General features: G+C 47.6%; 1 protein-coding gene across 1 annotated transcript in view; it reads right to left on the minus strand.

The window, feature by feature from the left end:
• Positions 1–583: 583 nt before the first annotated feature.
• The window catches only part of CACNA1E (calcium voltage-gated channel subunit alpha1 E), a 430,764-nt gene continuing 416,075 nt past the window's right edge, over positions 584–15,272 (minus strand). The window contains exons 46-47 of the mRNA XM_056844152.1: positions 3,876–4,066; positions 584–1,178 (exon numbers count right to left, since the gene is read on the minus strand). Of these exons, the coding sequence (XP_056700130.1) occupies positions 639–1,178; positions 3,876–4,066 (731 nt within the window). The 3' untranslated portion in view covers positions 584–638. The remainder of the gene's footprint in view (positions 1,179–3,875; positions 4,067–15,272) is intronic.

The raw sequence follows: 15,272 nt of genomic DNA on the forward strand, positions 1-15,272 counted from the left end.
TTTCCCCTCAAAATGCAAGGCTTTTTTTGGTGGTTTTTTTTTTTTAAGGAAACAAGCCCCAAGTCATATGTTGTTCAGGACGGCTCCATTCCAAGGCCTCCATCCCTGGAGAGGCGTTGGCTGGGTCCCTCAACCCCACCCATTCCCACTGGATGAACCACTGATGGTGTCCCCAGCAGGGACGATCTCAAGAGATTAACCACGTGCACTTCAGACGCCCCCCATGACATTTCATTGTGGTCTTCCTTTTCTTTGCCAGCTATCTAGGACCAAAATAACAAAGTGTCCAGGTGATTTTCCTGCTGTGCTCTTTTTGTTCTCCTTGGGCGCAGCTCTTGGGTCTGGGCAGTATAGTCCCATGTGACTCGTGGGAGGAGGATAACTGTCACCACGTTTTCGCTCTCACTGATCAAGCAGGTGCACCTTGACTGGTCCATGGTTGCTGAAGCTAATCAAATGCTTCTCTGTGCAGTTGGGGGGGAAGGGGGAGGGACAATAAATCAGTGGGATGGACTTGTTTTGGCTTTTTTTTGGTGCAAAGCCCGTTTTCTGCTGCATTTGAGTTGCATTTCATTTCATTTCCAAATGTGGCAAACAGCATGCGTCAGAGGGAGGGGGGGAGAAGAGGGAGGCAGCCTCTAGCACTTGTCATCTTCTTCCGTATCGCTAAGTACTTCGATGCCACCCATCGACATCACCCCCTGCGGCACCCCTCTTCTCCTTCTCCGATAGTGCCCATTAGGCATCTGCCAGCTGTGCCTCGAGCGAGGGCCCACGGCAATTGTGTTGGAGCGGCCCAAGCTGGTGGCCACAGCAGCCTCGAAGGTGAGTGTCTCCTCCTCACCACAGTCTGAGGCGTGGGAGTCGTCCTGGAGCATCAGGTACGGCTCCGAGATGTAGCGCTGCGGGGTGGAGAGGAGGCTCTGCTTTCCCTGCGGGGAGCTGGAAGACTCAGTCAAGCAGGTGTTGTTTGTCTCCAGAGCCCCAGAAAGCAGAGGGGAGCCGCCCTCACTGTCGTCAGGGGGTGGGGAGATGTCATCACCATGTTGCATCATAGCGGAGTAGGAGATGAGGGGGCGGGGCTTGGGTGGCACCGGAGGGAGCTGGCGGCGACTTCGCCTTGGCGTGCTGGTGTCAGATATAGAAGGGATGGAACTTTCGCTCAACGAGCCTGTGCCCTACAATGCCAAAGAGAGACAGAGAGAGAAACACATGTAGAAAGACAGGAATGGGTAAGCTTAAAATATGATCATTCTGAAAAATTCACAACATGTAACTGTTTAGGAGAGCATTTTTATAAGCAATATCTTCTATACTTAAAAAACAGGTTTAGTGCCTATAGAAATTTTTTAGTTTTTAATGTACTTATGGTCGTTTTAATTGTATTTTATTGTCTTCTTGGTTTTTTTTGTTTTTGTTTTTTTTTGTAATCCGCTTTGAATCTCTATGAGAAAGGTATCTGAAGAAGTGAGCTGTGGATCACAAAAGCTGCAAGAAATTTTGTTAAAGGTGCTACTGGACTCTTGCTCTTTTCTACTATGAGAAAGGCAGGCAGACTAGGAATGAAGCAAGTAAATAATCCAATTTCCTCACCCAATGGAAACGAACTGTGATTTTTTTTTGTTTACAATGGTAGGAAGTCCATGCATCGAACAGCAGCGTAAGGATGTGTCACTGGCGTTCCAAGATCAAGTTAATTCATGCCATCGTATTCCCTATTACTATGTATGGGTGTGAAAGCTGGACAGTGAAGAAAGCTGATAGGAAGAAAATAGATTCCTTTGAAATGTGGTGTTGGAGGAGAGTGTTACGGATTCCGTGGACTGCCAAAAAAACAAATCAGTGGGTTATAGATCAAATCAAGCCTGAACTGACCCTAGAAGCTAAAATGACTAAACTGAGGCTATCGTACATTATGAGAAGACAAGAAAAAGACAATCAGCTAGGAAAAGTAGAAGGCAGCAGGAAAAGAGGAAGATCCAACAAGAGATGGTTTGATTCTATAAAAGAAGCCACAGCCCTCAAATTGCAAGACCTGAGCAAGGCTGGTAAAGATAAGACATTTTGGAGAACATTGATTCATAGTGTCGCCATGAGTCGGAAGCAACTTGACGGCACTTAACACGCGCACACACACACAATGAAACCCATGCTGCCCAATGGACAGACTGCTGACGTCATAGAATGCTTCTTACTAAACATCCATATTTGTTAATAGAGAAATGCACATAAGCATATTGGTAGGCAACCCTCATAAATGTTGGCTCCTGCTTGATTCATGTTCAAGATGCCTGAATATGGCATGGCCAGCACACTGGAGTCTGCACCTCTGTGGATCTGTCTTGGTGCTACAGAAATGCTATGGTGACTAGAGACGTTTTTAGACCACCATCTTAAGACTGTGATATGCAGGGCTTCTTCCATGCCCTGTGCCAGTAACCTCTCTTTCACCTCTGTTTTGTTGAGCCTGAGAGCGAGCTTTGGTTCCAATAAATATATTATGATCCTGTTGAGATGTCATGTCAAACTTATTCCTGGGCTGTAGTCTGCATCGAGGCACTACTTTATAAATGGACAAAATTGATGATTGTGTCTTCCAGATAAAAAAGTACAAACGGAACCATCATATGACTCCACATAACCTCAAATAGTTACGTGATGAGTGAAATGAAGTGGTTCTATGGGGAAAAAAACCACATGAAAAAAGCCCACATGAAAATTGCTCATGGAAAAAATCCCACTGTCATAAATGCACACATGAAAAATGCCCACATGAATAATGCCCACACAGAGGAAAGCCCACATGGGAAAAAGCCCACACAGAAAAATGCCTACATGGAAAAATTCTCGTATTTACAATATGTTTGGAAGCAAACAGCCTATTTGTTTAAAATGATGAGTCACCTTTCCTTTCCATTACAACTGTAATGAAATTTCAAAGAAACTAAATCTCCCAGCAGCCCTGGCTCTGGAATGGTTGGCCTTCCTCTTTCCAGAGGGGAGGAGGGAGGATTAATAGTTGTAAAAATAATGTTATGGTTTAAAAATTTTTAATAGCAAAATAAATAAATAGTATTAAGTATTTGAAGAATGTTGGTTACCAAGAATATAAATATTGAAGTTGTGCAGACATCTTCAGCTGAACGTGAAAATTACTATATGTGAGTATTTTTCCATGTGGATATTTTTCTGTGTGGGGATTTTTCTTGTGCACATTTGTGACAGTGTTTTTTTTTTCTATGCACAATTTTCATGTGGGCTTTTTTCTGATTACCAAATGAAGGGATGAGTAATTAAGGCTGCAATTCTAAAGACACTTTCCTGGGAGTAAGCCCTATTGAATAATATGAGGTTTATTCTGAGTAGACCTGCTTAGGATTGCTCCTTAAATGACACAGAATCATAGAATCATAGAATTGGAAGGGACCACCAGGGTCATCTAGTCCAACCCCCTGCACAATGCAGAACAACTACTCCCCTCTCTTCATGCCCAGAAGATGGCCAAGATGCCCTCCCTCTCATGAACTTCCTAAGTTCATAGAATCAGCATTGCTGACAGATGGCCATCTAGCCTCTGCTTAAAAACCTCCAGGGAAGGAGAGCTTACCACCTCCCGAGGAAGCCTGTTCTACTGAGGAACCGCTCTAACTGTTAGAAAATTTTCCCTAATGTCTAGACGGAAACTCTTTTGATTTAATTTCAACCCGTTGGTTCTGGTCCGACCTTCTTGGACAACAGAAAACAACTCGGCACTATCCAATCTATGACAGCCTATAAGTATGTCTGTGTATATGAACTGGTCCTATTATTTTCAATGGAATGAACACACGTTTTGTTGACCTCATTTTCCTCGATCGTACTTGCTTCATACGTACCTGCCTGTTGGGTGTTTGTGACCTGCCCTCACTAGGGGACCTGGACTGCTGTCGCTCCGGAGAGTCACCATCTGCCTGCGGACTCCTTTCCTCTGAGTTGCAACGGGAGATGTCTGGAGAGAGCAGGTGCTTGCGTTCCTTGGAGCGTCCTCGCTCTCTGCCTCCGGACCGATGCGTGTCAGATCGGTGGCCTGCACAGGGCAAAGTCAGGTTTAGAAAGGTCCACGGGAATTATGAGGATCACAAGTCAACTGATATCCTGTCGTATTGCAGATTAATCCTACAATAATGCCCAATAATGTTTGATTTGTGGACAATTCCGAAAAGAATGTTTACAGATCTTTGTTCATAGGATACTCCCAACATGAATCTAAAAAGCTGGCATAAGATGCCACAGTGTGAAATGCCACAGGCACTGTACTTTTACAAAATGTTCTCTTCAATCCATAGAAAGCAATTTAGAACAAGCATTTGCACCCCAAATCCAATACCAGCCCTCTTTCAGGATGACTCGGTTAAGGTCTCTCTGCCATTTAAGCACAGAACCGTGCAAAACAGTCTAATTTTTAACAATAATGAATATAGAACAGAAGCTTGTTTTTTTAAAAAAACATACCAACTTTTATTATCCTTTCAAATTCAGCTTTATTCTTTAATGAAGTGATATTTCTTAACCATTTGCTATATTTTGATGCTGAAAGGTTGGAGGTATCTCCCTACCCATTATTTCCTCAAGTGATTAAAAAAACCCCAGTTTTTAAAGACGTCCTCTAAAATAGCTAAACCACCTCCTTTCCAGAAAAATGATGTCCAAGGTGACCACTCTTGGCTCAACCCCAGCTTCAACTTTTTGAAATCAATCTATTATCCTTAGATTTCTCTTGAAACGATGGGAAGACTTTTCAGTGAAAATCCCCCTGTCAAGGAAATGGGTTCCCATAATCCTTTGTTTTTTATAATTTCTTTGGTTCAGGTTCTTGGCCTGCTTTGGTTTGATGTTGGACTCTGAATAGTTGGAGTTCAAACATGCCAGCTTGCAACTTACTGCCATGGAAACAGTTTCAGTTGTGAAAGATTCACTCCTGTGGGGGGAGACATAACACGCAGCTGTGAGTCCTTTACAGCCCTCCTTCCTCCCTAAAATTGGAGGCCCAAATTGAAGGCCATCCATTAGTTACTAAGGCAACAAATCGGTTGAGCAAGGCCATATCTCTCGTTGAGGAGGTCCAGGTGAATTGAGTTCTGCAGGCTCATTCTCACCTTTGACATACCCTGATGCAATAGTGGGGCAATGTTTGACACGCCATTAATTATCAGTTTATGGATTTCTTTGCAATCTCATTGGACCTTGTGAGCTCACTCTAATGAAGTTGGGACATTGAGCCCTTATCCATGGAGCACATAGAAAACAACAAGAATAGACAACATGAGATTATGGAAACAAAGGAAATAAACTCATCAACACAACAAAGCCTTGCACATGAAGACTACGAAATTGATCTGCGCTCAGTTTATGATATTTCCACCAACATAAACCAACAGGAAGAAAAAAATCCAAAATCTCTGGCACAGGAAATCCGGGAAGCCAGCATTCTGGAAATCTACACACAACCCTCTCCCTCACAACAAACTTGCTCGCTGCCTTATCCACAAGATCAACTTTCTCCCAGCAAAGCTATTCAGGAAACAATACCAACCTTTGTACTTACACTAGATCAACATCAGACATTGCCCAAAGATGATAACCCTAGTGGCGTATTAGATCGTACCTTGGAGATGATTCCCAACACAGAAGGAAACGTAGAGATTATTGTTCTACCACCCCAGGAAATGACAACAAATTGACTAATGAGGTTCCCAGCTGTGAGGGTCTGTGTGCCTTTGCCTGGTGTGTTTCCCCCCCTCTCCTGGACTCGTAAAAGCAGTCCAGGCCTTTTGCCTTTTCTTGGTTCAGGCGCTGGGTCTGACAGGCCCAGGGTTGGAATGTCTCTTCCCACGTCCACCTCCCTTGCTCTCTCTGACTCCCTCCCGCCAGCTGTGGCCTTGGCGGGTAGATAGCCTAACGAGTTCCCTGAGGTCTTTGTTGTTCTTGTACCATGCACAATTATCTCGTAGATTCCCATAACATACGTTTGACACCTGCTTTCCTGTAGGGGTTATAATTCTGTCTTTGTGAAACTGTAAGCACTTGCAACTTTACCAGTGTAAGGCCTGTACTACCTGAAGCTTCCAATAAAGTTCCTTGTTTCTGCATGACAGTCTGAGCAAGTGATTTTATGGAGTTTGCACAGGAAGTTTGGGAACCCTCACATTAAGTTGCAAGTCTCTGTCTCGTTGTCCTGCTCCTGTACCGTTCTTGGACAGCTATGGCAGGCAACGGGGATGACGGCGACAAGAAGGACACGCTGTACCCAAACAGCCCGACTTGGCCCCTTCGGAAGGGAAGTCGACTGGGAAACGCCCAGTGGAGCTGATTCGGGATCGGGTTTGGGTACAAAGCCCAAGCCCACCCGCTTGGATACCTGGCTGGAGTCTCCCCGGCATTGGTCGCTCCCGCAGAGCGACGCGCGGTCAAGACAGACTGCGGTTCACGGGTTGGAGTTCGAGGACGATCCCGCCCGAAAGGAAGCCCTGCTGCTTCACCAGATGGATGAGGAGCGGCAGCACTGGCAGGAAGAGCGCCAGGAGTTACTGGACCGGATGGATGCCATGAACGCGGTGATGCTGGACATGGCTCAAGCCATGGACGACCTGAAGGTTCAGACTCCACCCGTGGCCCCGGCGGACGGAGGGCAACAACCAGGCCCACCTGTGGTCTCCGCACCTCCCATCCGTCCCGCTCCACCGGCCCGCCGAGATCTGAAGATCACGTATGATGGGTTGAGTGACCAGCTGACGTTTTTTATGGTGCAAGTGGATATTTTTATGCGCGAACAGGCCCGGACTTTTACCTCGGAAGAATCCCGGGTCCAATATGTGGCGTCCCTCCTACAAGGTGAGGCGGCCGCCTGGATGGTACAGCAGTATGAGCTCCGCTCCCCGGTCTTGCAAAGTCTCGATGACTTCATGATCGCTCTTCGACACCGTTTCGAGGACCCGCATTTGGGTGAGCGAGCAAAAACTGCCTTGCAACAACTGCGCCAAGGGACTAAATCTGTCACACAGTATGCAAGCGAATTTCAGTCGCTCTCGAGTCGAATTTTGGACTGGAGTGAAGCTACCAGGGTGCAGTGTTTCCGCGAAGGTTTGAATCCGGAATTGCAACACTGGGCTTTCATGCAAGGTAACCCTCCCGATGTTGAAGGGTGGGTTCGTCACGCTGCTGACATCGAAAACCGAAAGCAACTGCTGCTCCTGTCCCAACAACGCACCGGACGGGAGACCAAGACCCGTGGAGACAGGCCCGGCGGTCCGAAGGACTCTCGTCCCCCCTCGGGGGGAGGACCCTCCGTGACCGAACGCCGCAAACGCTTTGAGAGCGGGGTCTGTCTTGTTTGCGGGGGGAAAGGACACTTTGCTTCTCAATGCCCTTCCCAACCCTGACGGCCAGGACCGTCTCGTCCGACAACGACCGAACCTGAGAAGCCCCCTCCCGAGGGACAACCTCGCCGCCGGAGAGGCGCACCAAGCCGACGGGGCGCATCCTCGGCCTTGCACGCACGCGCCGAAGTCGAAGCCTCGGGCTCTCCTGGCCCATCGGGGCCACGGATTACAAATGAAGCCTTTGACTCATCGGAGTCACGGATTACAAATACCGCAGCTGCTTCCTCCCGCGAGGAGGAGGACTGGGACATGCCGGCAAAAAACGCCGTCGGTCTGATGTAAAGGGGGCTCCTCAGCAGACCGCTCCGAACGTTGTGCAAGGAGCTCCACTGATGGTAAGCACTCAAGAAGACAATGTGTATGTAAAGGTCAATCTCTCACTGCCTAAAGGGGGGCCCACATTAGAATTTACGGCCCTAGTTGACTCAGGTTGTGCCCGCACCCTGATAAGCGAAGAGGCTGCCCGACAATTGCGCGTTAAGCGAAAGCGGCTACCTGAACCCATCCGCTTTTCCCAAATGGATGGCAGTGACTTTAAAAAAGGACCTGTAACTCACCGCACCGCCGCGGTCGTCATGGCTATAGGGGAACATTGGGAACGACTTTATTTTACCATTGCCCCCATCACCGCACCCATTGTGTTAGGGATGAATTGGTTGCTGGGGCACAATCCCTCCATAGACTGGGTTGAGCGGACGCTCACCTTTCCCTGCAACCCGTGTGAACTTCATGATAAAGACCGAGTACTGCACACTCCCGCAGCTGCCCTCGTAGGGGCCCCTTCTATCGGGATTCCTCTGCCCCAGCTTCCCAGCGAGTATTCCCAGTTTGCCGATGTGTTTGACATGCGGGAATGCGACGAACTGCCCCCCCACCGGGAAACGGACTGTGCTATCGAGATAGTGGGGGATGGCAAATTATCCAAGGGGAAGGTCTACCCCATGAGTCCTAATGAAAAGGCGGTGTTGTGAGACTATCTGGACACCAATTTGGCGCGGGGCTTTATCCGCCCGTCTAAGGCTCCATACTCAGCCCCCGCCTTCTTTGTCAAGAAAAAGACGGGAGACTTAAGACTGTGTATTGATTTCCGTAGACTGAATGCTGTCACTCGGTCTAATGCATACCCCCTCCCTCTCATTCCAGACCTTCTCGCACAATTGAAAGAGGGCCGAATCTTCACCAAATTGGATTTGGTGGAAGCTTACCACCGAGTCCGCATACGAGAAGGGGACGAACCAAAGACTGCCTTCTCCAGTTGTTTTGGAATGTTTGAGTATTTAGTGATGCCGTTCGGACTTTCGGGGGCTCCGAGTGTGTTCATGCAATTAATTAATGAAGTGCTTCATGATTTATTGTTCCGCGGGGTGGTGGTTTTCTTGGACGATATCCTCATTTATACCAAAACCATGAAGGAGCACGTACAACTGGTACGCGAGGTCCTGCAGCGGCTGCGCGAGCACAAACTGTTTGCTAAGGTTTCTAAATGTGATTTCCATCAACCCTCCATCACCTTCCTGGGCTATGTGATTTCCCATCAAGGCTTAGAAATGGATCCCGAGAAGGTTCGGGCGGTAATGGAGTGGGACCCCCCCATCACACGCAGACATTTACAGCAGTTTTGGGGTTTTGCTAACTTCTACCGAAACTTCATCCCTAACTTTTCCCAGGTAGCGCTCCCTCTCACTTCGCTCCTGCGCACAAAAGGGAAAGGGGCAGGAGCCGCCATGCCCTCTGCTAGGCTGCAATGGACTTCGGACTGCCAGCAGGCTTTCGATACGCTCAAGCTGCTTTTCTCGTCCGAACCCGTTCTCGCGCACCCTGATTGTGAAAAACCTTTCGTGGTCCAGGTCGATGCCTCTGACGTTGCCATGGGGGGGGGGCTCTTGCAACGGGACGAGAACGGTCGACTGAAACCTTGTGCCTATTTTTCTAAAAAGTTCTCCCAATCCGAAATCAACTGGGCCATCTGGGAGAAGGAAGCCGTTGCTGTCAAACATGCCCTCACCATTTGGAGGCATATTCTGGAGGGGGCAGAGATCCCTTTTGAGGTTTGCAGCGATCACAAGAACCTAGAGGCCTTAAAAGGGGCTAGAAAGCTCACCGCGAAACAGATTCGTTGGGCACAGTTTTTTGCCAAATTCCACTTTGTCCTGAAACATGTGCCAGGGAAGGACAATGCGTTAGCTGATGCTCTTTCTAGACTCCCCCAATACTGCAATGACTTTGACAGGCCGGTGGATTCCTTGTTTACCCCTGAACAGAGAGGGGAAGTCTCGGGACTTGCAGTAACCACCCGGTCCCAGTCCCACCGCCAGGATGTTCCTCCCCTCAAGGGAATCCCGGAGGCTTTTCAACAGCGGATCCGGGACGCTTCTCTGAGGGAGGCGGATCAGCAGGTTCTTCCCGCACATCTCGACCAACAGGGCTCCTTGTGGTTGCAGGGGGATAGGCTTTATGTCCCCGAAGTACTCCGAAAAGAGGTGCTGGGAATGGTTCACGGGGCCAAACTTGCGGGGCATTTTGGGTTTGTAAAGACTTTGCATTTATTGCGGCGTCAATTTTGGTGGCCAGGTATGAGAGCCGATGTGGAGTTGTACGTACGCAGCTGCCCCGTCTGCGCCATGGCCAAAAAACGGATGGGAAAGCCCCCCGGACTTTTAAAGCCTCTGGAAACCCCGACCATGCCCTGGGAAGTGATCGCCATGGATTTTATCACTGATTTGCCCCCAAGTCGGGGAAAAACTGTACTGTGGGTGATAACAGACTTATTCTCTAAACAGGTTCATTTTGTTCCTTGTGCGGGGCTTCCATCGGCCCAGAAGTTGGCTAAGCTGTTTATTAATCACGTGGTGAAGCATCATTCGATCCCGAGGAAGGTCCTCTCCGACAGAGGGGCCCAATTCGTTGCCAAATTCTGGAGGGCCTTCCTGAAAGTCATGGGGGTGGAAGAGCAAGGACTCTCTTCAGCCTACCACCCCCAGTTCGACGGTCAGACCGAACGTGTAAATGCTGTAGTAGAATGCTATCTAAGGTGTTATGTCAATTACCACCAGGACGATTGGGTAGACCTACTGCCTTTTGCTGAATATGCCTATAATAATGCCCCCCATTCCTCCACAGGTTTCAGTCCTTTTCATGTGGTTTATGGAAAGGACTTTGGACCCTTTGGTTCTCCTAAAATCACTCCTGAACTTGAAGGGGTGCAGGAGGTCCAGGATTGGGTACAAGTAGTGCAGACCACTTGGCCCTGGCTGCAGAAAAACCTAGAAAGGGCCAAGCGCAAGTACAAAGACCAGGCCGATAAACATCGGTCTCCGGGGTGGGAACTCAAGGTGGGAGGGCAGGTTTACCTTTCCACAAAGAACCTACGTTCACTTCGGCCTTGCAAAAAAGCTTAGTGACAAGTATGTAGGTCCTTTCCCCATCACCCGTGTGATCAATGACGTCACGGTAGAGTTGGAACTTCCCAAGTCTCTCCGAGGGGTGCATCCGGTGTTCCACATCAGCCTACTTAAACCGTATGTCGCTGCCCCTCAGTTCCACCCCCTCCCTAAGTCCGAAATTCCTACGGTTGTGGGGGGGGGGAAATGCATCTTGAGGTTTCTAAAGTGTTGGACTCTAAGCTGAAAAAGGGAAAGCTGCTCTATTTGATCCGCTGGAAGCACCTGGGATCCGCCCATGATGAATGGGTGGCCGCTCCCCATGTGGCGGCTCCCCGCCTGGTTCAAGAGTTTCACTCTGCCTATCCGGACAAGCCTCGTCCTCCCGGACTCGGGGGAGGGGGGCCTTAAGGGGGGCAGAATGTGAGGATCTGTGTGCCTTTGCCTGGTGTGTTTCCCCCCCCCCCTCCTGGACTCGTAAAAGCAGTCCAGGCCTTTTGCCTTTTCTTGGTTCAGGCGCTGGGTCTGACAGGCCCAGGGTTGGAATGTCTCTTCCCACGTCCACCTCCCTTGCTCTCTCTGACTCCCTCCTGCCAGCTGTGGCCTTGGTGGGTAGATAGCCTAACGAGTTCCCTGAGGTCTTCGTTGTTCTTGTACCATGCACAATTATCTCGTAGATTCCCATAACATACGTTTGACACCTGCTTTCCTGTAGGGGTTATAATTCTGTCTTTGTGAAACTGTAAGCACTTGCAACTTTACCAGTGTAAGGCCTGTACTACCTGAAGCTTCCAATAAAGTTCCTTGTTTCTGCATGACAGTCTGAGCAAGTGATTTTATGGAGTTTGCACAGGAAGTTTGGGAACCCTCACACCAGCTCCATCCCCCAAAAGTGAACCTATAGAAACAATGTCCTGGAATGTGGCCGGATGGTCTCATTGCCTTTCCTCCTGCTCTGATATTCCTTTCCTTCAGAGGAACTTTGATATTACTGAGCAACTTAGTGTTCCTCCCTTCTCTGCTCAGAAGGGGTACAAGGGAAAGCCCCCTACTACCAATTGTCTATATAAATCTAAGAAGGCCTCGTCCCTAAATATTGTCTCCTGGAATATTGCTGGGTGGAAAAGGAAAGCAGGTGATGGTGATTTTCTTAAATTTTTAAACAAATTTGATATTATTTTATTACAAGAGACATGGCATGAAACAGAACTACACTCAAAAGGCTATGTTTCACTTACTATGCCTGCTACTGCAACTGGTTCCCGGGGCCGTCTCAGTGGAGGTCTATGCTGTATGATTTCAACTTCCCTTTGTTCATCATTTGTGGCCCTCCCAGCTTGTCCTCCCTTTGCACAAGGGTTTCTCATCAAACTACCTGGCATCACCTTACTTTTTATTAATGTTTACCTTCCCCCTTATAAGAGCTGAACAACCACCCAAACTCAGTGGGATGACCTATCGAACTATATTATAGGCTTCTAACACATTAGCTGAGACGTTCCTGGCTGGAGATTTTAATGCCAGGATAGGCAAAGATGATCTCTCTTTGAGATCAGTCATGCATTTGGATACACATGAAGTCCCTTCCATTTCTCATCCTTTTTTAAGACAATCCAAAGATCTCTCAGTAAACTATGCTGGGACTTTTTTGGTAAATTTTATCATTGCCTCTGGTAAATCCATCTTGAATGGTACAACTCCACATGACAACCCAGGAGAATATACTTTTGGCTGCCCATGGGGGAGTAGTGTAATTGATTATATCATTGTCTCCCTTAAAATAAGGAGACTTATTCAGGACTTTTATGTGGGTGACCGCGTAGACAGCGATCATTTCCCCCTCATTACAATCCTTGAACATCAGTCCCCAATTTCGCTACAACCTCCTCTTGCTCAATCATTGAGTTCTACTACCTGTTTTAGAAGGGTTAAATGGAGTCGGTCAGTGTCTGAAAATATCTCTGGGCTTCTTGATTCCAAAGTTTTGACCGAGCTCAAGCAGGAATTGACTGGTGCCCCTGATGTAATCCAAGCACTTTCTCTCTATGATAACCTTACTGGCAATATTAATTCCACTCTCCAGACACAATTCTCAGCACATAACAGTAGAAAAAGTACTGGCGAACTAACCCCCTGGTTTGACCGGGACTGTCAGATCTTAAAATCCCAGTTACGGTCTTTATACCACTTATAACGAATCAATGGAGCAAAAATTCTTCCTGTCAGTTATTTTAGACTTAAAAAGCAGCTTCAGATCACTATTGCAACAAAACAAAACAAAACAAAAAACCGCTAGCACTCAAAGAAAGATGGAAATTACTATACAATGCATCACTGAATAACAATAATAAACACGTTTGGGCCTTAGTTTCAGGTGCTCTCTCTGGGAGATCGGGTTCCCTTGATTGCCTAATTCCAGCTCAAGTTTGGGAGGACCATTTTACTAAAATCTTTTCCACTGTTACAGACAGCTGTTCTGATTTATCAGACCCTGGTCCTTTAGACCTCCCTGGATGGCCTCCTGTGAGCCGCAGTGAAATTATTTCCCTGATTAACCAGCTCAAAATGGGGAAGGCTCCAGGACCTGATGGTCTCCCCCCTGAATTGTTTAAAGAAAATCTGATATGGTGGGCCTCCCCCCTTGCCACTCTTTTTACTCTTATTGATACAACAGGGAGAATGCCGAAAGCTTGGACTAGAGCTATAATAGTCCCCATTTATAAAAAAGGTGACTCACATCTGGCAGATAACTATCGCCCCATTAGCCTCCTGTCTATTATTGGAAAATTATACGCAAAACACCTTTTAGATAAACTTTCTTTATGGATGACTAATTTTAAAATCTTGGGTAGGGAACTGTCGTGGTGCAGGCGAGGAGTGAGGGCTGTAAGTTGTAAGCGTAGTCTGGGGAACGGTCCAAGGTCATTCACAGTGAAGGCAGAGTCCGAGATATCAATACAGGCAAGGGAAGTCCAAGGTGTTAGTCAGAGCCAGTCCAAGAAGTCAGAGTACCAGGAGTCCAAAGGATAGCAGGGAAACAAGGCCGGTACACCAGGAGGTTGGTGACAAGTTGCTTGCACAACAGCCAAGCCTAACTGATGGCTTAAATCCCTTCCCCTGCTGCTGTAGCAGAGCCTGCTGATGCTGATGAGGCTGAGTTCACAGGTGGTGCTTCAGCCCTGCTCTTCCTCATCACTGCTACTGGGGAGGTTCCTGTGTAAAGCCTTCAGCCTAGCACTCTGCCGTCTCTGCTGCATTGCCAGACGAACCTGTTTTCTTTTCTGCTCCAGTGGCCTTGGCGAGGCCTCTGGAGATACTGCATGTTGCAAGGTGTCAGGTCCAACTGGAGTCCTTGAGCTGGCAGGCTGCAGGCATGGCATGGCATCTCTTGACTTTGGCTGATCCTCTATTCTGGCCTCTACTTCCTCTTCGTCAGAGGAGATCTCTGCAGGCTGACTCTCTGCAGGCTGACTCATGACAGGAACAGATTGGGTTTTGCACTGGTTGTTCTACTTTAGACCACTGTGTTACCCTAACCCATTTGGCTGAGAAATACAGTGGCCCTAATGGGAAGAAACTTTATGCAGCCTTCCTTGATTTAAAGAGCGCTTTTGATTCTATACCCAGGAAACTCCTGTGGGACAAGCTGAGCAAAACCTCAATAGACAAGAGACTTCTTTTCCTTGTCCAAAAATTGCACTTAACAACTAGTTGCCAGGTTCGCTATGGCTCACGTGGTGAGCTAACCAGAGAGATTCCTACCAACCAGGGAGTGAAACAGGGGTGTGTGTTGGCCCCCTATCTCTTTAACTTCTTTATAAATGACCTTGACCCAACGTTAAGAACAGTAGATGGCCATTTCCCCAAGCTGGGCCCTTCCTCCATCCCTCTACTATTGTATGCCGATGATGCTGTGGTATTATCACTAACACAGAAGGGGCTAAGGAAGAGTTAACCAAACACATGCTCACTAGACTTAACATTCTTCCCTCAGCTATCCTACAAGGAAGATACAAAGGAATCCCTTTTATTGATAGGCATTGTCCATGTAAGACTGGGGATCCTGAACACTTAACTCACGTGCTGTTGTACTGCCATCTTTACATGAGGCCGAGGAATACTTATATTAAATCCCTACTGCCTAGTGAACAGAATCTTTCACATCAGCAGTCGGTGATGTACCTTTTATCTGACAGAAACCCTACCATTACCCAACAAGTTTTATCCTGTCTGCACAAAGGATTCGCGAGCAGTTTGTACGTACTTCTAAGTAATGTCCTTCTAATGTAATCTGTTTTAACCGATTTTGTAATTCTGTTTATGGTATACTGATGTAAATGCCTAATAAAGGTAATGATGATGATGATGATGAAGTTGGGATGATAAAAGTAGGCCAGTTTGTAGCCAAAATTACGAATGCTTGGAGATGGCAGGTACCATGCCACGCTTCAGCAAAACCCATTTTGATTTGCCC

This window comes from Euleptes europaea, chromosome 2 (genome assembly GCF_029931775.1).
Source record: "Euleptes europaea isolate rEulEur1 chromosome 2, rEulEur1.hap1, whole genome shotgun sequence".
Lineage (NCBI taxonomy): Eukaryota > Metazoa > Chordata > Lepidosauria > Squamata > Sphaerodactylidae > Euleptes > Euleptes europaea.